Source organism: Podarcis filfolensis, assembly GCF_964270895.1.
Source record: "Podarcis filfolensis genome assembly, chromosome: 3".
In the NCBI taxonomy this organism is placed as follows: Eukaryota; Metazoa; Chordata; class Lepidosauria; order Squamata; family Lacertidae; genus Podarcis; species Podarcis filfolensis.
This window is the reverse complement of record NC_139606.1, coordinates 53,466,450-53,489,446: the sequence shown is the minus strand read 5'-3', so window position 1 is coordinate 53,489,446 and position 22,997 is coordinate 53,466,450. Positions and strand designations below refer to the sequence as shown.

General features: G+C 39.4%; 2 protein-coding genes across 16 annotated transcripts in view; one reads left to right on the top strand and one right to left on the bottom strand.

Annotated features, from left to right (window-relative positions):
* Positions 1-22,997, top strand: part of HS3ST5 (heparan sulfate-glucosamine 3-sulfotransferase 5) — a 142,387-nt gene that overhangs the window by 23,329 nt on the left and 96,061 nt on the right. The window contains exon 1 of one of the 6 annotated variants that reach the window (XM_083608651.1): positions 16,563-17,019. The exons of the other annotated variants lie outside the window; for them this stretch is intronic. The gene's annotated coding sequence lies outside the window, so the exon portion shown is untranslated. Of the gene's footprint in view, positions 1-16,562; positions 17,020-22,997 lie in introns of those variants that run through there. 6 annotated transcript variants of the gene reach the window in all.
* LOC310760342 (uncharacterized protein) overlaps positions 1,843-22,997 on the bottom strand; it is a 140,977-nt gene continuing 119,822 nt past the window's right edge. For 9 of the 10 annotated variants that reach the window (XR_014546896.1, XR_014546897.1, XR_014546898.1 and 6 more), the window contains 3 exons: positions 13,093-13,169; positions 9,618-9,794; positions 1,843-2,018 (listed from right to left, as the gene is read on the bottom strand). Coding sequence is in view for 7 of the 10 variants with exons in the window: in XM_083608712.1 (XP_083464838.1) it covers positions 9,649-9,794; positions 13,093-13,169 (223 nt within the window). In the remaining 3 variants the exon portion in view is untranslated. The remainder of the gene's footprint in view (positions 2,019-9,617; positions 9,795-13,092; positions 13,170-22,997) is intronic. The other variant, XM_083608715.1, reaches the window with a different exon arrangement.

The following is a 22,997-nucleotide window of genomic DNA, read 5'->3' as shown; positions in this document are numbered from 1 at the left end:
GCAAGTAGAAATAACAGTTTTGCTGTTTTTAGCTTACTTCAAAACAGGTGTTACTTTTTTAGCACTTAATTTATCATTTAAGTATGTGTTTGTGTGAGAGAGGGGGTAGAGAGAAAGATGGGGATGGGGAAGAATCAATTCCATTCTCTATTGCAGCTAATGGCATCTACCCTCCAACAGATGGCCACTGTGCTACAATTTTGCTGGGAGCCTTCATCCGTCTCTGGGGTGCACAATCTGTGGCCCTCCAGATGTTTCTGGACTACAACTCCCATCAGGCCCAGCTGGAATAGCCAGTGATCAGGGATGATGGGAGGTGTCATCCAACATCTGAAGGGCCACAGGCTGTGCACCCCTGATCTATCTGCAGCTAACTGCATCTTATGTTGGTGCAAATTTGTAGTACCATGGTTGAAACAGCCACTTGCCTAAGCGAGTGATATTATGAGTCAGTTTATACTTCTGTTCAGCACACAGCAAATCCAGTAGAAACACACACACACACACACACACACACACACACACACACACAAAATCTTATGATTTCAATGGAAGAAAAGTAAAGACAAATGCAAGAAGCCATACTATTTGCAATTCATCCTTCGTTGCTAGCCTTGTTTATTTCAAATTATAATAAATTATGTAATTGTTGATAGGAAAAGTCATACACATGCATGCCCACTTCCATTTATGGTACTGCAAAGTTGTACTGCAGCATCAATGAAAATGTGGGTGTGCTTTCAAAGCCTTGGCAGCCTGTAGTGACCTTCAGGAAAAATGAAATGCTCTGCTGGCTAGGGAAACAATTGAGCTGAAACCACTGAGGCGCAGTCAACTCAGAGATAGACTTCCCAAATTAAAAGCTGTTAGCAACAGCTCCAAACAAGATTGGAAAGTGAGAGCAGAACATATTTCTTGAAGGTGATTTATGCAATGAATAAGGCATGATCAAGAGCACAAACCTCTCAGAAAGAGGAATACCTATTAAACTGAGCAACCTGGACTTTAAACTGAACATCACTGTCGTCAAAAGTCTGGGCACAAAGTGGTGTCAGAATCACAATTTGTTTAAACAAATAGATAAATGCAAACTGATGACCTTTTAACACACAGGGACATAAAATACATCCGTAGCTTCAAGTAATTAATTTGCAACAAGCACATCCTGATTTCCCCCCTCAAGTATCTTTTGACAGAATGTTCACACAAGAGCATTAGATATTTGTAATGACCTTTCCTGATTATAATGTATCAGGCAGGCAACAATGGAGTTTTCACTGCATTCCATATTAATGTCAATTAGCTTGGTGTAACTGGGAAGAAAAGGTCAAGGCTTAAATTAGCCCACAAATTCCCCATAAATTAATAAATGTTTTAATATGGATAAGCACATAAAGACCCAAATAAGCTTAAGCCCCAAAGAAACCCTAATTATTTCAGTTCTCTGCAACAGAGAACAATCCATCTAAAATGTTGGCATATGTGTTAGGAACTTTCTAACCCAATCTTTGTTGTTTTTGTGCTCAAAAGTTAATGTAAAATATTAAAGTATTTGAAAGATGTCTGAGGAAGTGATTATGTATGTATTGGTTCAGAATGTGGTTCTATCCCAAATTTTGACCTGGATGAATTTGTCTTCTGAACCAGGTAATATCATTCCTGTATGATATTCAGGTTAGTGTTTCCCTAAAATTCAGCAAAGTGAAGGCAAGATATTTAAAATAGAAATATTTGTGCTTATATTTAAAACACCAGCAATTAATCAGGAAATACTGGAGAGAAGATTGAAATAAGAATAAAACAACAACAAAACTAGATATATTTTTTAGTATAGTGCTTGTAAATTTGTTTTCTTTCTTTTCCATTCAGCATATCACATACCAAAATCCCAACTGAAATTTCCTTTCTCCACATATATGTATTTTCATGTTGTTTCTCTCACACACTAGTCTTCCTAACATGCACCAGGCCCTTTACTTGTCCCTGCAGAAATTTCACTGTTGAATTCTGTTTTAATTCTGTTGAAAAACAAAGCATTTTGTAGTATTAATTCTGAAAATTTGTATTACGGACACAAGGCAGCTTGATTTCGCATCCTGGAAATGAATCACATGAAGCCTTCAGTTAATTCTCTAAGGACATTTTAAGACAATATAACACACCTTTGAAAAGCTTGCTTTAGTCATTTATTTGTTGATGTAAATGTTGCATTTTATAGCAGCCTTTCTTAATTTAAAATGAATTATAACAGCAGAGTGAAGAATTCCCTATAAAGCGGTGGCGTACTTCATTATTTAAGCAGTCCAACTTCTGTTTGATATGGCCCCATTTATCACTGAGGATATTTTATCTTTATTGTTCCTTAAAAAGAGCAGTCACCTGTACATTAAAGCCAATTCCCAACATTCTGTTACACGAGTATGACCAAGAAAGGGAACCTAGGATGGGCTGTGCAAGTAAAGAGGCGCACTATGTAGATAGAAACAGGCTTTATTTTCAAATGTTTGGGTCTGCAATAACACAAGGCAGGTCTAATCCCACCACAGTGATGTCTGAGTGCATCCCTTTACATTTGCAACCTTAAATGAATAGATGTTATTTACTCCAAGTGGAAAAATGCTGTTTTGATAAGAATGTCACTCCATCTCTAACGCAGAGCTCAGTGGTGGAACTTGACATCTCAAATTTCAGTGGCACCTTGGTGATGCCAAAATCTGGCACACACCCCATCTCTCGCCTTCCACTATACTTCATAGCTGCAGCGCCTGGTATGGTGCCCCAGAAGCTCTGCTCCTGGGGCCACCAAACAAGTTGTGCTCCCTTAGAGCCACCTTTGCTGAGCTCTCCCTTAGGGCTTTCATAGGAAGAACATACACTATAATTAAATGTTAGGACCATTTAATTATAGAAGTGGAAGTCTTGGGGAATAGAGTCGCATACATCCATACCCAGTTCCTGGTAACTGTAGTCCCTCCCCCACATAGCTATTATTCTGAGCATCATGTCTTTTCAAGTGCACATGTGCCCTAAGTCCACACCCCCTGCTCAGTCCAGGATTTATAATTCAAAATGCAACTACAGTATTCCTGAGATCAAGCCTCTGCTTAAATACCTATGGTGAAAGAGAGTACACCAAATCCCAAGGCAATTTGCACCACTGTTTAACAACTCTTACAGTTGGGAAATGTCTCCTAATATTTAGCCAGCAAATGCTTGTCTGCAATTTCCATCTACTGGCAGCAGTCATGTCTTCTGGGGCAACAGATAACAAATCTGTTCTATCTTCTGCATGTCTTGCTTTAATATTCTGATCTCCAGGGTAGATATATCCAGCTCTTTCAATCATTTCTCATTGTTTCCATGCCTCTTACTATCCTGTGGACATGCTCTAGTTTGTAATGTCCTTCTTAAAATGTTGCACCCAGAACTGGACACAGTAGACCAGATGTGCCCTGTGCTTCACTCTGACCATTACTGAACAGAGTGGAGCTGCTATTCCCCATGATCTGGATGCTATATTTATGTTAATGCAAACTAATAGTACATTTACTTCTTTTGCAGCTATGCACTGCCTTGTTTAAGGTTGTGGTCCACCAAGACACCTAGATCCTTTCTACAAGTAATGCTATCAAGTTAGGCTTGCCCAATTATACTTTTGTGCCTTTAATGTTTTGGCCCTAAATGCAGGACATTATCTGTGTAAAATTTCATCTTGTTGGTTGCGGTCCAGTGTTACCGCTAGTCAATATCGTTTTGAATCTTGATTCTCTCTTCTATGATGCTAGACAACCTTCCCAATTTCATGTTACCTGCAAACTTGAGATGCACCTGTCTGCTCCCTTATCCAAGGGATATACCCTTACTCCATGTTCTGAATGTCCAAACATGTATTTACATGTTTTGATAGTTTTGATTTTTTCCAGTGAATGCTGACAGTAGTATTCATTTTTCTAAATATACCACAAAACAAAAACTCTTAAAGGCATAATCTAAGAAGTCTTTTGGAGCATTTGTGTTCTGGGTTTGTTTTGTTTTTAAAAATTGAAATAGCAGCTGCAGGGGCCTTCATGATTAGTATGGGGGCCATGACTCATGAAGAAGAGGATTCCTCCCATGTCACAGTGCTGGTGATACGCTGCTATTTCACATGGAAAGAACTCCATTTGCCTCATAGTAATTTTCTGTACCATATAAAAAAGCAGTTTTAGGGGGAATTTGTATGGGTGATGGCAAAGGAGGAAAACATTGAAATCCTGGGGTAGTATTCAGCTAAGTTCTACTCAGAAATTGTACTTGAAAATTGATGCAGATGCCTAAGTTAGTTTACTGTACTCCATTTAAAACTTAGTTGAATACCATCTCAGTTGGTATTCTCAGTTTGGTCCTGGCTGTTATTTCTGACAGCGGTTCCTTGTGCTGCACTGCTGCTTCACTGGGTCTAGTGGGCAGCTAGTGAAGCAAGTTCTAGAAAGTGAGGATCAAAAATTATGCTGTGCACATTTAGCTTTCTACATAGCTTTCTGGACTGGGGTCATATGTATTTGAACTGCCTCTAGGTGGAAAAACTTGGTGGCCAATCAGTATATTGGTGACTAATAATTAGCACAGAAAAGCAAGAGAAGTTATTTAAAGAAGGTTTAAGAAACAGAGGAAGAAGTGGAACTAAGGTTTCTCTAATGATATACATCCATACTTAGTCATCTGCTACATAATCAATATTATCAATAATATCTTGAGGCTTGTCCTTCTGGTAACACTTCTAATTGCTTAAATACTCTCTACTATGCTGCTTTAATTAGTATATCCAACCATCTATTTTTAATGCCCCTAAAAGAAATATGGCAATCAGAAATGTCTTTTGGGTGTGCATTACTTTAAAGGAACCATTTTCAAATAGAATTAAATGCTCAAACCTGTTTCACCTATAAAATAAAGATTCTTAGAAAAACAATAATTCAGTCACATAAAGATTTGTTATCTAAAGAAATGGCCAACTTAGAAATAGATTAGCTATTTAAGACTAATTTGGCCATATGTCTAATGGGTATGGTTCATAAACCTACACATAAAAAGCTTTGAAATGGAGAGTGGATGGTAAAATTACCCCAGGTTTTATCTTCTTTAGTTTGACTATTTAAATAGCTAACTCTTTCCTAACCTGACTGCTGTAAAAAATATTATTGCATAGCCAAGAAGGGCTTGCTGCCTCGGAGACAGAACAGAAATTTTGTTGGTGTATTGTCCAACAGCTTCCCTAACCTGAGCTGATGGAGGTGGTCTTAGCAGTGGTTTTTTGGTTACCTTTTCAAGTTCGGTGCTGGACTTCATGAGAACTAAGGCAATCATCGAGTCTTTTTCTATAAGGTGGGTCCAGCACATGTGCTAGTCATACTCTTGTTTTGTTTGTTCATTTGTTTTTATTTGCCACAGAACATTTCAGAAATGATCCAATCATAGATGGTTTCAAGTCACTCTATTCTCATGGACAGAACATTGATGAAGTTTGGATTGTTGTTCACAGTTTCTCTCTGCAGGGATGGAAAACTGACTAGGATGGTCCTGAAAACCTACAGAATCCCAAGGATTCCTGAATGCTTTGGGGGAATTTCTAATTGGCATGCTGGCAAACATGTTGGACTCTGATCTCATGGCGGAACAGTGAAGTGGAGGGGCCATTGATAGGATCATTCTTGGGTGCTGTATCCAATTAAGGGGCCTCAGATGGCTCCCTGGTTTGGAAGGAAGTAACAGGTGATGAAGCAATCAAATGATGACTCAGGTTGCTGAAATCTTGCAGCAAATATGACAGAAGACAGCTAAGAATATATAATCATATGGTGATAGTGATGAAGCTTGCCTATTTCTCTGCCACTATCTGAAGGTATATGCATTCCTTCATAGCTTTTGGGCGAAACTGAGACTGAAACACCATGTATGACCCAGAGATGATGGTTGGATTCTGCTGTATAATATATTTTATGGTGTTTGAAGTTTTTTTAAAAAAAATACTATGAGGATGAGAGAGAGAGAAGTATGTCTGCAGGAGGGTGGTCTAGAAATAAAAATAATAATTATGATGATGATAATAAATGCCAGCTTGAGCCCTGATTCAGAGGCAAGTCTTCCCCATTCAACACATTATTAGGGATGACTCAACACACTCCTTGTATGCGCAGAGCTGCTATTACAAATACTGAATTCCAGAGAAGGCTTTGCTCACTAAGTCCACTGGAGCTTTGGTGACGTAAATATTGTTATAATGTCATCTTTGCATGAGTCATGACCCCACAACCCAATGTTACCAAGGTGCCCAGTGTTAGGTCAAGCTCCTTTGGCTTTGCTCTTCATGTGACTATGCAAGATGCATGGCATAAAGGCATGACGGAGGAAGCAAACTTTGGTGCACTTCAGCTATCTTTATTAACTTGCTCTAGGTGTATTCTAATGCCTGACAATGCACCTGATATATTTGTCTGTTGCCAGTTTAAATATGTGTCTCTATCTGACCATCAATTTGACCTGGTAAAATAAAAGTGTATTTCTAAAGAGCACAGTGATCAGTTGCTTTTTCCTTTTCTCAAAGATAGACCTTCAACTCCAATCCTCTCCTAGTCTCAGTCTCATGCAAAATCACCTTTTTGTCACAAGCAACCCCTCCCCTCAGGGAACAAAGGCTTTTAAGTGTTTTTCTCCAAGAGACCATACTCTTGGATTTCTCCTAAGACAAATTGCTCATTTATAATTAGCTCTCCTTCTGTACCTCCCCTTCCTGTCCCCCTTGCCTCCTCCTCATTGGTAATTTTCTTGTCTAGTTAGGATCCAAAGGGAGCATGAAGCCACGTGTACCATTTTTTCAATTTCTCAACTTTTGTGCTATTTTGGGAGTGTTCTGAAAATGCTAGCTCTGCACCATACATGGTTCCCTGGGTGAAGCACAGCCTGCCAATAATGAGAGGCAGACTGTAGCTTATGTCCAGCAACTCATGCCGAAACACTTCATAGAATCCCAATATAAAACCATGACTGAGATTCTCAGGTCACTATGAAACTCAAGAAATCCACTCCTGGTCCTTTAGTCAGAACACGTAATTATCAGCACTCATCCCCAGGGGTGCACTCTTCCATTGTCTCCCAAGACTGATGGATGCCAATCAACTACTCTTCTGATCCTTTGTCTCCTCCATTTCTCCATTTTTCATGTCCTTTCTGCTCTCCTGTGTTCTTAACTAGTGTCATTTGCATTTGATCCCCCCCCCATTGCACTGAGGTCTTTGTTGTAGCCTGCCAGATTCCTAGCACCCCTGCCAGATCCTTATATAGTAAACATAAATATTCCCCACCTCTGTCTATCTCTACTTCTGTCATAGCAACATGCAAAACATAAGCTGTTGGTCCAGACAGAGTGGGATGAAGGAAATATATCCTTGTGTATTGTCTCAGCTAATGATTTTATTCTCTGGAATCATTCTGGCGATTCAAGTCACATGGCTGAACAGTGCTGTGTAGTAATAAACAAATTTCTATTGATCCCACATTGGGACTCAGTGGTCCGTTGCTAACCTTTGTTGTGCCACAAATCTGGGCTCAAGATCTTGAAATATCACACTTGTATGGCAACACGTGTTTGCATGCATGTTAATCTGTAACATGTGATCAGGGACATGGGTAGGCTTGCTGACACTGAACACTCCTCTCCCTGAGAAAAAAACTTCTGTAACATGAAAATTGTTCCAGTGATATAAATTCATATTAAATAGGCTGTGAACTAGGCAGCCAGAAATCCATGTCGGGCAGTCAATATTACACACCATTCTCTTACAAAGTTGTGGAAACATGCTGCACGGTTGCACATCCTGTTCCCTGTTGTATATATCTAGGTCATAGCTACTCCCTTGATCAACACTGTATATGAATCATGTAATTAAATGGTCATGATGGTCCACAGTGTAAAAACTGGTAAAGATTTACAGTAGCTGTTAAAAGGCTCAGTCAATTACCTACCATCAAATGTTTTATTTGCCTGGGGGCTGCTGGGTTTTTTTTTACACCTAACCTCAAGAATCAAGTAAGCAAAGCGAGGCTTACCGTATTTTCGGTAACATATTTACACCTTCAGCCTCTGTGGTTTTTTATGCCGGGATAAGATCAGAAATAAGCCACCAATGTTTTATTTAAGAAGAAAAGCTTCTTTTTGCAGGGGAAGTTAAGGAAACATAAGAGATGTCAGGCCTTATTCCTGAGAAGGTTAGTATTTTACAGATACAAATGTAACAATGTCCTTCCCATGCAGACAGCTGAAAATGATTTAAGGGTGAAAGCCAATTGTTGCCCTTGTGCTTTGCAGCCAGTGAAGCTGTTTGCTGATGATGGAAGAGGACAGGAGCGATTCCCCCCACCCCCCAATTCCCCCTACCACATATAGGGCTCCATGAAAATAAGCTCCTGGGAGCTGAGGGACTGTCCAAAACAGGGGGAAAGGAGAATAAGCAAAAAATGCTGCCCATCCTCTTCCATTTGAATCCCACCCATCTTCTTCAATTTGCTTATGATATGGAGGATTTCAGCTACATTGTAAGATGCCACACCATGCAACCAGAACTAGAGATATTCAGTTCTGATACAGAGTCTCAATGTAATCTGACCATCTATGTGAGGTGGATTTCAAACAATACTGTTCACTGTGTGGTACCACATGGAAATGTTTTCCAAAGGCCTTGGTATGTTTATATGGAGATGGAGGTGGTGTGTTTCACTGCCTGAAGTGGCTCTGATTACGTTGTATGTGAGCAATAAACAAGTATGTTTCTGTATTTATTTATGTATTCATTAGGAATACTTATAAACCACTAAACATCACAGTAATGCTACAGTGCTGTATAACAATAAAAACTATACAAGTAAAACAAAGATTAAGAAAAGTTCTCAAATATCATTAAATACTGTCTGCAGGTAGTGTGATGCTTATGGAAACCCAGTAAAAATAAAGAAATTTTAAAGCATCTAACAAAATAATTTGACTATAAGTTTTATCCGAAGATCAGCATTCTTGATTGGTACAAACAACTCAGTATGCAGCACCAAACAGATACTTCTCATCTGTCATGGTAGTGTCACCTTCTGTGATGGATAATGCTACCAATACAAATTTGGGTAGAAGGTGTTCTGCTGTTTGTACCACATAGCTTAGCAGACTAATACATTATTTAGTGTTTCCATAGTGTTCGCTTTCTGGATATTTTAAGAATGCCCTCATGTCTGGCCAAGACTTCAGAGCCATGTTTTCTAGACATCATCAGCATACAAAGGACTTTCTGTGGCCCCTAAATGTCTTATTTGTAGTGAAATAAGGAAATTCAAGGTCTTCGGTGCATCATTGTGGATGTTGCTTGACAAATAATTAAGACAAATAATTAAGACAAATAATTAAGACAAATAATTAAGACAAATAATTAAGACAAATAATTAAGACAAATAATTAAGACAAATAATATTTTCTGCAGGGCAGCAGACTTCAAGGACAATTACATATTGACAAAGCAAGGAATAGAAATATGCTTCCCAAAGTTCCAGGTGTACCATGCACCTGACCTCCCAGCAGCGGAGTCGCTTCCACTTACCAGCAGGGAGAGGGGCGAGGCAGTGAGGAGGTCAGTGCTGTGCAAGCACATTGGTAGAGACAATCCAGCACTCCTGACACTGCCACCTTGTCCCAGTAAGTGGCAGAAGGATAGCATGGGAAGTTGTATTGAAAGCTTCCGGGAGGTCCAGGAGAATGGCAAAGGTCCGAACCCTGACTGGAATATATCAAGAAAATCAGTATCAGTTTGCAGGAAAGCACCTGCTTGAACATTTTATCTAGGAAGATAAATGTTAAGCACTGGCTGAAGATGTAATTCACACCGTCCAGATCCCCAGCAGATTTCTTTATGACTTGTCATTCCATGGCCTCCTTTAAATAGTCAGGATCACCCCTTGGATCCAGCTGGGCACTCTTGTCATATGTTTTAACCTAAACTAATGATTCATGCAGTAAGTCTTAAACCATTACATTATTTAGATTTGACAACGCCTAAGCCCTGACCCTGGCACTCCTTGTGGCCTTATGACAAGCTCTGTGAAATGCTTCTGAATAGAAGAGTGTTTGTCAGACTATGTCCAAAGGATCGCTCAGTTCCTACATGAGAAGTAACAGCAGACAGTCATGGCTGACACAGTTTCCCAGGACAATTTGCCTGCATCAACCAATCTTCACTTGTAATGTCAGCTGCCATGGAAAGTTAGGCATATGCAATGACTTTAAGTTCTTCTGGAATGAGAGTAGGGATCATGGCCAGTACTCCATGTGAATTGAACTTCCAGCCTCCACAATTTCCCTGTCTCCAGAGCCCCCTGCAATCCACATGTATTCCATGGTACATGTTTAGGGGTTGGAAAGCAGAAAAGTTGACTCAGAAATGGTTCCTTTGGAATATGTTTACAAACCATGGGCTAGTGAATGCTAGTCAGTGTGGTTGGTTTTACAACACGTTTGCAACAAAGAAAGGCATACTATATGGCACTTTTATAAACTGAATTCATATTGATTTTCTGGAAACAATTGGCACAGTATTCGGCTTTGTATAACAATGAATATGTGCAAATGTCCCCATGTATGAATACATATTTAAAAAAATTCTGCCATTGCCTACTTATAACTGAAATACTCTGTTTTTTAAAAACCAAGCCATCCTGTTCTTCACTGCTCCTGGGGTGAAAAGTATAATTTGTTGGAGGCCATTAGACTTAGACACCATTCACACAATAATGATTTTTATAATTACGTATAGAAAAGATTGTGAATCCTTTTTAAGTACAATGAGCTGCTAATTATTCTGAGCCTGTGGAAAGAACAATAGATTAAACAATTTGTCTTTTAAAGCTTACAGTGCTGTATTTGGTGGATATAGTGGTTGATAAGGAAAATACTTTTAAAACACAAATCATGCAGTATTTAATGCTTCTTTGAAAACTGCTGTCTTCATGTTAATTATAATGGATCTTAAAAATGTAGATTGTATTTGAAAATATCATTTAAGATTTTACTGACAGCATACTTTTAAAGTGTATTTTCTACTGTTGCCTGAGAAGGCCAGCGACAGAAAGATTTAAGCAACATTATTTACATACATTTTTTGCAATTGCTTTTTAACAGTTAAATAATAGGAACAATTTTATATAATAAACAGCTGGTAAACCTGCACTTCAGGGCACTGAATTCATCTAAATTTAACATCCCTGCAAAGTGATTTATACATTTATTTTCTTTTATAATAAAACTGAATGGTCTTTGCTACTTCAAACTGATTGCCAAAGGACAGTTAGTTCTCATCCCAAACTGTGGCAAAAATAGCAAGGGTGCTGAAATTTGAGCTTTTCAGAAGGATATAGAAACATGCAATTTACACTTGTCCCTTTTAACACTGTGCTTACTGTATCTACTCTGGCCAAATTGCCTTTTACAAGGAGAGCTATTTTTGTTCTTACATCATAGGCTGTATTGTAGCTCTACATGAATTACAAAACCCATAATCTTTATTTTCAAAATGATGGCACCACTTTTCTTCAGTTACTGTATTTACTGAATTTTAAGTTATAGCTGAGATTGCAGAGCATATTACAGTTCTCCAAATGGAAGAATTTCATTTGCAATTAAAGTTTTTGAAGTCTTTAATGCATCTGTCAGAATGAATGACAGACGCATTCAAGGTTCCTCTTCAATATAGGTGAAATAAAACTTGTCACAGCAGGGTTCTTTTGGGGTGGGTGGGTGGAAATTAAGGTTATCTGCAAACTTGGCCAGGGAATTCTGAAACTTTTGAAATTAAGTGCTTGCCATTGCCCTATACAAATGTGATATTATTTTGGAAGTATTTATTATGTATCATTTATTTCATAATTAATGCCAGGTATAGGTTCATCATTAGTACCATATTGGTTGGCCAACTCCAGAATTCTTTTGATATATTTGTTCAGGTGAAAATTTAATTTCCTTTTATCACATAAATTTTGTTTGTTGTTTTTAATGTTATAGGGTAATAAATATCATAGTACTTGGGTTTCCAATGAAAACATTTGGCTTGGGGGTGACTAAGGAAACTGAGATCCATGGAGAAGGGAGTGAAAGTATACCATGACTGGTATACCTAATGTCTTCAAATCTGGAAATGTACAGTTTGGTACAGGTTGCACATATTAAGTCCCTTCTTGTACCAGGGTATCATTGACTATGATGGATATAGAATGCTGGCATCTTTATGCAATTAATGTTCACACAAAACCATGGTAGGAAAGAAAGGATTAAGCTTCCCTTCCCTATGTGATATGGCTTTTACCTGCTCATGCCTGCTAAGATATTCTTTTTAACCTGATGTATTTGCAAGTAATGCATTTAATGTCACATCTAGTTTGTGGCATAGATTTTCAAGAAAAAGAACCCACTTCAGTATATAAATCTGAGATGTGGGCTCTGGATCATGAAAGCATAGATTCTAAGGGGCTGTACGGCTATTGCTTTTTGTAGCAACAGAAACACACAGTTACCTTTGTGGAATTTAAGAATTAAATGGTGTTTCTATCCTAGTGGTGCAGCAATAAAGCTGTTGGCATATTTGCAAAGCTGGATGGGGGACCGCGTGTTGAGATTCCTGTATTGCAGCAGGTTGGACTAGGTGACCCTCAAGAACTTTTTTTGTATTATTATTGAGAAGCTTTTCTTTTTTCAGAAACTTAGCCAATGCAACTATTCCTTCCAGAATATTTGTGGCTCACACGTATTTATGAGATGTTAGTGTTGCAGCACATTTAATGTGATAGTATTAAATGTTCATATTTAAAACAAAATCAAAAGTACTTCTGAGACTGTGGGCTGAACACTCATAGACAGGGCATGCTTGTAATGTGATGGAAGTAACATTGGTTAAGTTACAAGTGGTCTTTTCCAGATTCCAAAGAATGAAAAACTACCTTTCATGTCAGATTTGTCTATGACCAAAAAGGTACTGATGTTTCCATAGTGAAAATAGCAAGTGGTTTATTCATAGACTCCTTCTGTACCTTTGCTCAGTTGAATTCCAGATGCACCAAAGCCAACCATTTCTTCTCTCCTTTTGTTTGCCCCTTGGACTGTTAATCTGATTTGTTGATATTGTTGACAGGTTGCAATATGAGAGAGGGAAATAAAAATGAAATCATTTTCAGTGCTTGATAGAATAATACAACGAGGCATAGTATTAGTCACAATGAACATTTATTTCAGCACCAAGAAAATATTTTTTTGTAGAAGATGTGGCTTGTGCAAGTATTTTGTCTTCTTTTTGTTAATATTCAGGTCACAATCAGAGACGGGAGGGAGGGATGGAGCCTAAGCACAATGCTGCTTTTGATTTTTCTGTCACTTAGATATTCATTAATAAACTGTATCTCTACCATTGCTCACTTCTCAAAACTCACATAACATTTAGATGAGCCACAGCGGAGTCAGAAATGTAGACAGCTCTGTGCTGTATTCATAGTGGAAGAAGTAACAGGAGAAAAGAGGTAGAATAATATTATAAACTCTGAAGAGAAACTATTTTATATTTCCCTGCATCATTTTCACTTTTTACCATTTGTTTAATTCAGAATTATTTAAATTAACTATAAAACAATGAACCTTTTTTCCAAATTAGCCCAAACAATATTGCTGTATATTTATTACTGTGTTGTATACTTATTTCATTTTAAAAAGTAGTGTCTGATAAAATTATTTCAATCCATCCCTCTGCCTCCTTCCTGTTCCCCTTACTGTGAGCCCTATAATTCCCCCTTCAAAGTACAAAGAACTAGATCATATCAATCTTCTTATTGTCTTTGGAAAATCTAATCTGTGGGTCAATGTTGGCCAGCTTTATCTTAAAAATTATCCAGCTGCAATTTGCCTGACAATTCAGCTTCCTTAAACTAACCCCCTATCCCTCCTCCCTACTTCATTTGATCAGGGAAGTCTAATTTGCAGCTGTCAGGAACTTGGATTGATATGCTACTTTAAAAAATGATTTAGTCATGATTTACTCCAGTTTGGAACAGAAAGCAACAATATATTACTATCCAAGGAGCCAGTAATCGAGTTGTAAACCTATGTATTTTTGCCCATAGATGAACTAGAGCAGTTTGTTATCCAAGACTGCATATGGCAGTTTCTCCATAGGCCACAAAAGCCACAACCAAACAATTTGAGTTGAATATTTTCTGCATTGAAGGCATGGAAGACTATAAATTTGAAGTCAAGGAATGAAAAAGAGAGAGAAGTAACAGTCTCTGAAGACAAAACGCAAGCTCTGAAACGATTTTTTTCTTTTTTTAAAAAATGGCCTGGAAAGCTCAGTGTTTCAGTGCATAATTTGTCAGATTTTCCTTGGCCAGGATCCAAACCTGTTGAAAAAGCTGCTCCACTCACACAGAGGGGCTTTTAAGCACTTCCCTTCAAGCCCAGCCTCAAAGCCCAATCCCGAGTGTGAGGCGGCTTCCAAACCACTACTTTATGTGTGGCTGCAATTGGATTTTCTCTCCCTGCACATTCTGAAGCACTTTCACTACTCATGCACAGGGGGCAGGAAGTGTTGTGGTGGATCTGAATTGTGAATATTTTTTAAATGTCCACCTTTTCCCAGTGAGCATGAAATTATCACCATCAGTTTATTACTGTCAACAGACCAGAAACAAGACCAAAAATTAACCATAGAATACACCAAAATCTGATACACAGGATATGCACCAAAAAGTGCAAAAAGGAACAAAAGCTCAGTAGTATACAAAATAAGTAAACTCAGTTAAGTTCCTGGGAATAATTCCTCCAGTTTTGGTGGTTATTTCCTCCTTAATTCTCACTGTCACAGATAAAAAATATTAGCCTCTATGTCACCAATGGGATTTTTGCTCCCAGCAAATATTTAGCATGGAATTGAGCTAACCTTCCTGGTAGTTTCGCCAATAAAAGACCAATCATTTGCTGAAAAGCTCCAGTGTAGAAATTGCAAAACAGAAGGAAGTACATGTTCCACACATTTCACCTCCTGGTTGTTCCTCTCTAAGAAGAGAGGAAAATCAGCATAGCTACACCCCAGAGCATTTGAAATGATGAAACATCCAATCTGGCCAGAGTAAAAGCTCTGCAGTATTTAACTACACATGAATTCCTAAAATAAGCAACTAACTGAAAAAGACCATTATAGTAAATGCTCAAGGAGCAATGTGAGCAGGTTATACATGTGAGCCAAAGGGTCCTGAAAGGAAATATCCTAGAATCTTTGTTTTACCAGAGCTAGTGCAGAATTAAATATCATCTGAAGAAGGAAAGAAGGATGAAACACAATTTTTGGGCAATAGACTTAGTGTATACACTATCATATCTATCCATATGGTAGCTACCAAGTTGGTATTTTAAACACAAAGATCTTGAACCAAAGTTTTAAGGCTGCCAACCAAGCTCTTATCTCAAAAGGACATCATCCTGTTTCCAGTAATATAGCTGCATTAGGAACACATCTTGGAATATGTAAAAGGACTTGTAAGAACTTAGCTCGAGCATCATTTAATTCAAACAACACTCCATTAGTTCAAATAGGAGCTCCACAAAGCACTGAAATAACCACAGGAATATATTGACACTCTTTAGTGTAAAAAAAGCACACTAGCAGACTGATTCATTGAAGTTTTCTGAGAAGCAAAGGATCTATGTGTAGCCCAAGAGATAAAATGATGGAATACCGCCCCCAAAGTGAGCACGAAATGGATTGGATACATCTGAAACACCAAAATCTACATCTTTTCAATTATTCAATTATATACCCAAATTGTCATGTGCTCATTGTTTCTACTATCAGAGCTCACACTCAGGGGCAGCCCATCCTATTTCTCCAGGGCCATATTTAGTATATGCGCTGCCGGGGTGCAAAGATCTGCCCAGTGCCCCCAAATTTAGTTTAGCCGCCCCCAAATTAACTTTTATTGAGCTTTTTTGGGAGGAGGGAAGCCAAAGGTGTTGACTTTTTTTTAAGAAGGGGTGAACTCAAGATTGTTGAGCTTTTTTGGGGGTGAGGAAAATCGCTCACCTGTAACAACGACGCAGCGGAGATGTCTGCTTTTGTTTCCTGACTCGGGAATATTTGACGCTACGGAGTAAGACAGCAACAGAGGAGGGGGGCGGGGACTTTCACTCCATTGCTTTTCACTGCTGCCAATCGAGAGGGACCGGTATACAGTAGGTATACATTTGCCGCCCCCCAGAAATCGGTGTCTAGGTGCCCCGCACCCCTTGCACCCCAGGGTAAAGACCACCCTGTATGTCACTATCTGAGTTGAAATGGGTTTGTGCTGCCCCCTGCCTCCCCTGTGCCCTGCCCCCTCCAGTTCTGCCATGTGCTAGAACTCTGGGAGCATTCCGTGAGGCATTCCCATTCATTGGGGAAGAGGTGGAAGTGTTCCATTGTGCAGTGGAAGTGGTGGAGCAGAGAACAACACGTTCCCATTTTGCTTCAGGGAGTGTTTTGGAAGACAGTGTTAGCGGTAGGGTGGCCTGAGATGGGCGCTTCACTCTGCCTCACTAGTTAGCCAGCTTTGCTCACAGTTCTATCTTCTGCTGGCTTTTCTCTGTTATATTTTCTGTGTGCACAGTAACAAGCAGTACCTATTACTAGAGAAGAAATTAGAAAATAACACAGTTTTGATCCATCTCTGGGAATAATTGGGACCATCTCCAATAGCCCATAGAATGCTGATCTTACACCACCTTAGATTTTTGTCCACCTTGTACAGTTTTGCCTGGTTTGACTATAAATGGCTTTTTGGAGTCTTAGGCAAAGTTCTTACCCATCACCTGGTCCTTTGGTTGGTTTGTTTTATTGGAGATGCCAAAGATTGAACCTGCAATCTTGGACATGCAAGTTAAGTGTTACAGCACTTAACTAGATGCCTCAAGAATTTGGGTTTGACTGCTTCTTTATGGTGAGTTCACATGGTACAATTTGTCCTTTTCATTTTCCTATTGAGAGCCATCCATTATTTTTTTCAGTGCACACTCTAAAATTAACCTTTTTATTACTGGAAGGCTGGTGTTAATACCTTAAACTTCCTAGAAATTTTGATTCAGCATACAGCCTGCCTGACATTTTCCACTTCAGAAGACCTCAGGTCAATGTGTTGTGGCAAAGCATATAGCTCTAGTGGCATTTCATGGCCTTCAAATAGTTCATGTCATTTAAACATTTCATGACATAAATGTTAATTTTTCAGTATGATCATTTCTGAGGCATGGCATATAATTGAGATGTTGCTTTGGCATAGCATAGTTTATTAATACCTAATAAGAAGATAGAAGTATTTTGGTGCAGAAATTTGAAACAGGTTCTGTATTTTACAGCCTAACATAGGTTGATAATGGCTCAAAAGTATTTTCACTTGGGATTTTTATTGTTCTTCCAACAGGAATAAATCTAGCTCTCCCCTCCGGCTAGCAGTACATTTCTCATAGTTTGATAATCCAGTCTTACTGAGCTCTGTATCCCTTTCCTCCCATGTGAATGGCACACAAATTTGTGACTCAAGTCGGCCCATCAAAGCGCAGAGCTGTGGATTGCATTGTATTTTTGCATCTAGGTTCTTTGCAAGAAGGCTGACAAAAATTAGAAACCTTTCATACATTACTTCAGGCAAGCCTAGATTTGCCAGGAGCACTTTGCACTACAACAATCTTCATCCAATCACAGTTTCCTAACAAGGGTACTTGTATGATAAACACAATTGCTGCAATTCACCTGTTATAATCTTAGGTGTGCATTTCAAGCATTGTATGGATACATTTAAACTTGTAAATATGTGAAGTGGTCCTTATTGTCTAGCATGCCATTCACATGAGTGGTGATGTCTGCTGCATTTTCCTATATTTTCTCCATGAGTGTTTGTTTTCTGCATCCTTTTTTCATATAGGTATGAATATTACTGCACATTATAACATGTTCAGTGTATCTTAACAACTGGCCATTTATCTATATAGTGACTGAATACCTGAGTTTTGAAAGGCTGAGTTTTGAAAGCACAAGGAGGCACTTGCACTCCAATCATAACATTGGTTAAGCTTGTTTTCATTGCAGTAGATGCCAATTAAATTACTGATTTTCATAATTATAATTCAGCATAGTAAGAGTCGATAATGAATGTTGTCACACTCAAGCTAAGTTATTACTGTATAGGAGCTCAGGTCTTCCTTCTGTTGATGTACTAATCCAAGAGTTTGCAAACAACACATTATTCATTTTTTAAAATGTGGATTCCAGCAGCTTACAAAGATATCCATTCTACCACATGTTGAATTGTTTATAGGTTGAATAAGCTAAGCAATGCTGAAATGTGTCAGTATTTTGAGAAAATCACACATTATCTCTAGTAAAATCTCTTTCATTTGAGGAATCTATATTACTGCCCCGAAGAGACTGGAGGCACAGCAGTGTTTTAGGCTGCTCAGCCTCCTTGCCTTACAGCTGATGCATGAGGCAGTACAGCAGCTACTTTCTTGCATGTCTTCCAGCCTCCAGCTGGCCCCAAAGCTTCAATTCAAAATATTTTGGTCTGGATTGGAGAGTGTGGGAGAGAATGCTGGAAAACAGGGGGGAAATAGCATTTAGAGGCATTCTAAAGGGTGCTCCCCACTTATGTGATTTTTGCTTATGTGTGCGGGGCTCCAGAACATTATCCCCGCATAATTAGGGGGGCACCTGTAGGTTCTCCATAGGAAATGGTAATTTTGTAGAGCACTTTTGGTCTTTGATGGTGCCACATGGCCTGCAAGCACTTCCCCATAGCCTGCTACTAAAAGCATGTTTTAACCTTTGCTGACTAAATTGACACTGCTGTTCAGGTCTTGAAAATAGTTTGTTTGTTTGTTTGTTTCTTTTTCTAAAAGCATGTACCGCATTTTTCACTCTATAAGACACACTTTTCCCCTCCTAAAAAGTAAGGGGAAATGTTTGTGTGTCTTATGGAGCGAATGCAAGCTCCATGGCTTCAGCGAAAGAAATGTGAAGCCTCCAGTGCGCACCGGCCCCTCTCATTCTCCTGGCTTCAGGGATAGCCATCAGAAGCCTCCGGAGTGCAGCGGGAGCTCCTGCTGCACTCCGGAGGCTTCGCGTTGCTTTCTTACATGTCCTCCAGCTGGCCCCAAAGCTTCAACTCAAGATATTTTGGTCTGGATTGGAGAGATCATGGGAGAGAGTGCTGGAAAACAGGGGGGAAATAGCATAGAAAGAAAATAGAAAGAAGCCCCTATCGCTTTCCTGGGTTCAGGGATAGCCACCGGAAGCCTCCGGAGCGCAGCAGGACATCCCGCTGCACTCCTCCCGCTTCGCGTTGCTTTCGCTGAAGCCTGGAGAGCGAGAGGGGTCGGTGCGGACCAACCCCTCTCATTCTCCTGGCTTCAGGGATAGCTGCCTGAAGCCAGGAGAGCAAGAGGGATCGGTCCACACCGATCCCTCTCGCTCTCCTGGTTTCGCTTCACTGAAGAGGTGCTCCATTTCTCCTGCCGCTTCGCTGAAGGGGCACTGCACAGAGAGAGAGAGAATATTTTTTTTCTTGTTCTCCTCCTCTAAAACTAGGTGCGTCTTATGGTCGCGTACGTCTTATAGAGCGAAAAATACTGCCCACTCATATATCAAAGCAGTGCACAACATATAATATTGTAAAGCAATACAAAATAATTGCAAGAATGACTGCCTCATCTAAAAAAAGTGGGGGGGATTAAACAACTGAATAATAGACTTGTTGGCATGTTGTTGTTATATTCCTCCAATCTGAGCTGGATATTCTGGCTGGACGAGAACTTAATTGAATGCTTCCCACTTCCCTTGTCCTTGGAGGTTCGTGTGCCTCTAAAAATAAGTTTCTGATGGTTGGGGAACCCTCTGGAGCTGGAAGAGGAAATCAGCAGGGGGCTTGCACAAGCTGAGGTGTGTTTCTGCTCATACAAGAGCACCTTGGAATCCAAGCCGTCAATTTTAAAAGCCATTTGCTTTATTTTTATTTGTGCCTGAAGAAAAGCTCTGTAAATCTAAATCCCCTAAGCATTTTATTTAGGAACAAAGATCACACACAAGGATGATTTTGTCTTTTCCATTCTGAAAGTATGACAGTTAAATATTCTTGTCAGTTGCTCGAAGGATTAAAAATCTTATTAAAGCATCTGAAAGGGTGTTTTTTCTCCCTTTTTTGCTGGTTTCCATCTCTGCCTTTCTCTCATTATTGGTTCTTTCTTTATAAATATTCATACTTTATCTAGAACTAATCGGTACTATGTTCTCAAATTAGCTGAGATGTTTGCCTTGGTGTACAGCCAATTAGCAGGAATCCAGGGATGTTATCCATTGACAGCTGGAAAGAGATCTCTAACAGCAGCATAAGGGGCTCCAGTATTACATAGCATTGGTGCATTAAGATTACATATTAGGATTTTAAACAGCATTCTGTCTACTGTTTTTAATTAGCAGTGTTTACTAGGAGAACATTGCAAAAAATCTATTCTTAAAACAACAGATAAAGGCAGATGTAACAGTTGTGATAGACTTTTGCTCTCCGGGACTACAGTCTGAGAATAGTGGCTTTGCACATTTGCAGCAGAAGCAAACTGTAAATGCCACAAAAGGCCACTTTACAGCTCCCTAGAAGTTGTTTTACTCCTCTGTGGAGAATGTCAGAGAATCAACCATCTGGCCTGACGACAGGCACTCCTCCTCCACTCTGTAGCCTCATTCCTGGTATACTCCCTGTGCCACTGTATCAGTGAACAGCTGTAGATGGTGGCATCTGGTTCTTCAGGTTCACAGGTAGTTGCTTGTGGGAGTCTTGGCCAAGACCGTCTTTACTGAGGGTGCAAGGGGTCCAGGACACCCTGGCGCCGAATTCTGGGGGGCGCCAGGCACCCGCCGCTGAAGCCGCCTAAGCTCTTAACCATCTATCTGTTATGAAATAATAAATAATTTTCATCAAGCTAGAAAAACAAAATACATATATACCTAGTTATTACCAAAATATATACCTACTGTTTCACTAAAGGACTTTCAACTTTGTGTGCTTATTTACCAAAGACGCGATGCGCCAGCAGCGGCGCTTGTCATTCACAACGGCGCATTTTAATTTCATCACTTACAGTTCAAATTCGTTTAGAGAAATCATTAAAAAATAGTGTTTATTTTCACTAATTGTCGGCATTTTCTTTGACTAACTACTTAGTACTTAGGGCTCTACTGCACATGCATTTCAGCATGCGATTTTAGTTTTCCATTTCCGCAAAAACGCACTTAGAGCACACACTATGAATTCTGTGAGCTGCATTTTTTCTTCATTTTACGATGAATGCCAAGCGAGAAACACATTTCTTTTTCCTCCCTTCTTTTGTAAACAAGAGATAAGGCGTAAGCGTAGTGTCTGACATAAGCATAATAAAAGTTAATTTTGGGGCGCTGGGTGGATCTTTGCACCCCGGCGGCGCATATGCTAAAGACAGCCCTGGTCCTGGCAGTGACCATACAGGACCTGCTGGTCTAGGAGGAACTTTTGAGGAATCCTGTCTGACAGCCTAAGGCAGAGTGGTTCACTGATCACCAGCAGCTGGCCTAGAGAGCCTTGAACATGACCTGACTCCTTAGCTGGTGCCTCTGCAGCCTCCATGCTTGCTCTGTTAGCACATGCTCTGCTATCAGGAGTGTTCCATGGGCATTGCTCTCCAAGTTACATTGTGCTTTTCTGTAGGACTGCTATGATGGATTTCCAGATCATAGCTTTTCCTGATAATAGGCCCATATTCTTCATGATGATAGGAACTAAGCAAAATGGCATTCATTTCTTTGGTACTTATCTGCTTTCAGAAAATATGGATGCTTCTGCAAAGAATGAATAATCAGAGTAGATAAAGTTGTAAATATTTATGTTTCTGGATGCATCGTGAGAAGAAGAGGGGAGTGCTTATCTCATGACTCGATTAGATTGCAATAATCTTTTCAGAAAACTTTGTGGTTGCCTCAGTTCATTCAAAAAAATTCATTAAATTCCATAATAAAATCCTAAAATGAACAAATCCCAAACCATTATTCCATTGAGATTGTAGATAAAAAAAGAATGTTTGCTGTGTTGTGTAATAGAATAAAGGTGTGCAGAACATATTTCTGAAAGTTGCATTAATATGACCTCAAAACGCCCTTTGAGAATCTACTTTGAGCAAAAACACCTTGGTTAGAGTATTAAAGCCCTTCAATAACATTTATCATTTGTTATTTGTACAAGTCATACAACTTTGCTTCATTGCTGTTACAGATCCCACTTGAAAAATGTCTGTACTTTATAGCTTTATACATTACAGGATTACTTTTTTGCTGTGAAGTTTTTTTTTAGAAAAAAATATCATTTAATATTTACAGTCTTGATAATAATTTCAATAATTTCAATTGTACATGCTAGTTTGGTGTTACTAAGAGACCACGCAGACCAGCCTTTCTCCGCCTGGATGGCAACTTCCATCAGCCCCAGCCAGCATAGTCAGTGGTTAGAGCAGACCTTTCCAAACTTTCCATGTTGGTGACACACTTTTTAGACATGAATCATTTCACGACACAGTAGTTCAGTTTTATTAGCAAACTGGAGGTTAAACTAGCCCCTTTCCAGCCCTGGGAGGAGTGTGGGGCGCGTTCATGCAAGACACCAACACACTGCAGCCGACACACTAATGTATCATGACACACAGTTTGGAAAGCTCTGGGTTAGAGGATGGTGGGTACTGCAGTCCAACAATGGTTGGAGGACACCATTTTGGCTGCTGCTCATCTAACTGTAGTCCAACAGCAGTTGCAGCAGCCACCATCGTTTAGAGAGATTCCCTTGAGTATGTTCACTGGGAGACTAGCCAATGCTATATCCTCAAGTGCTGAAACACTGCATGAGAG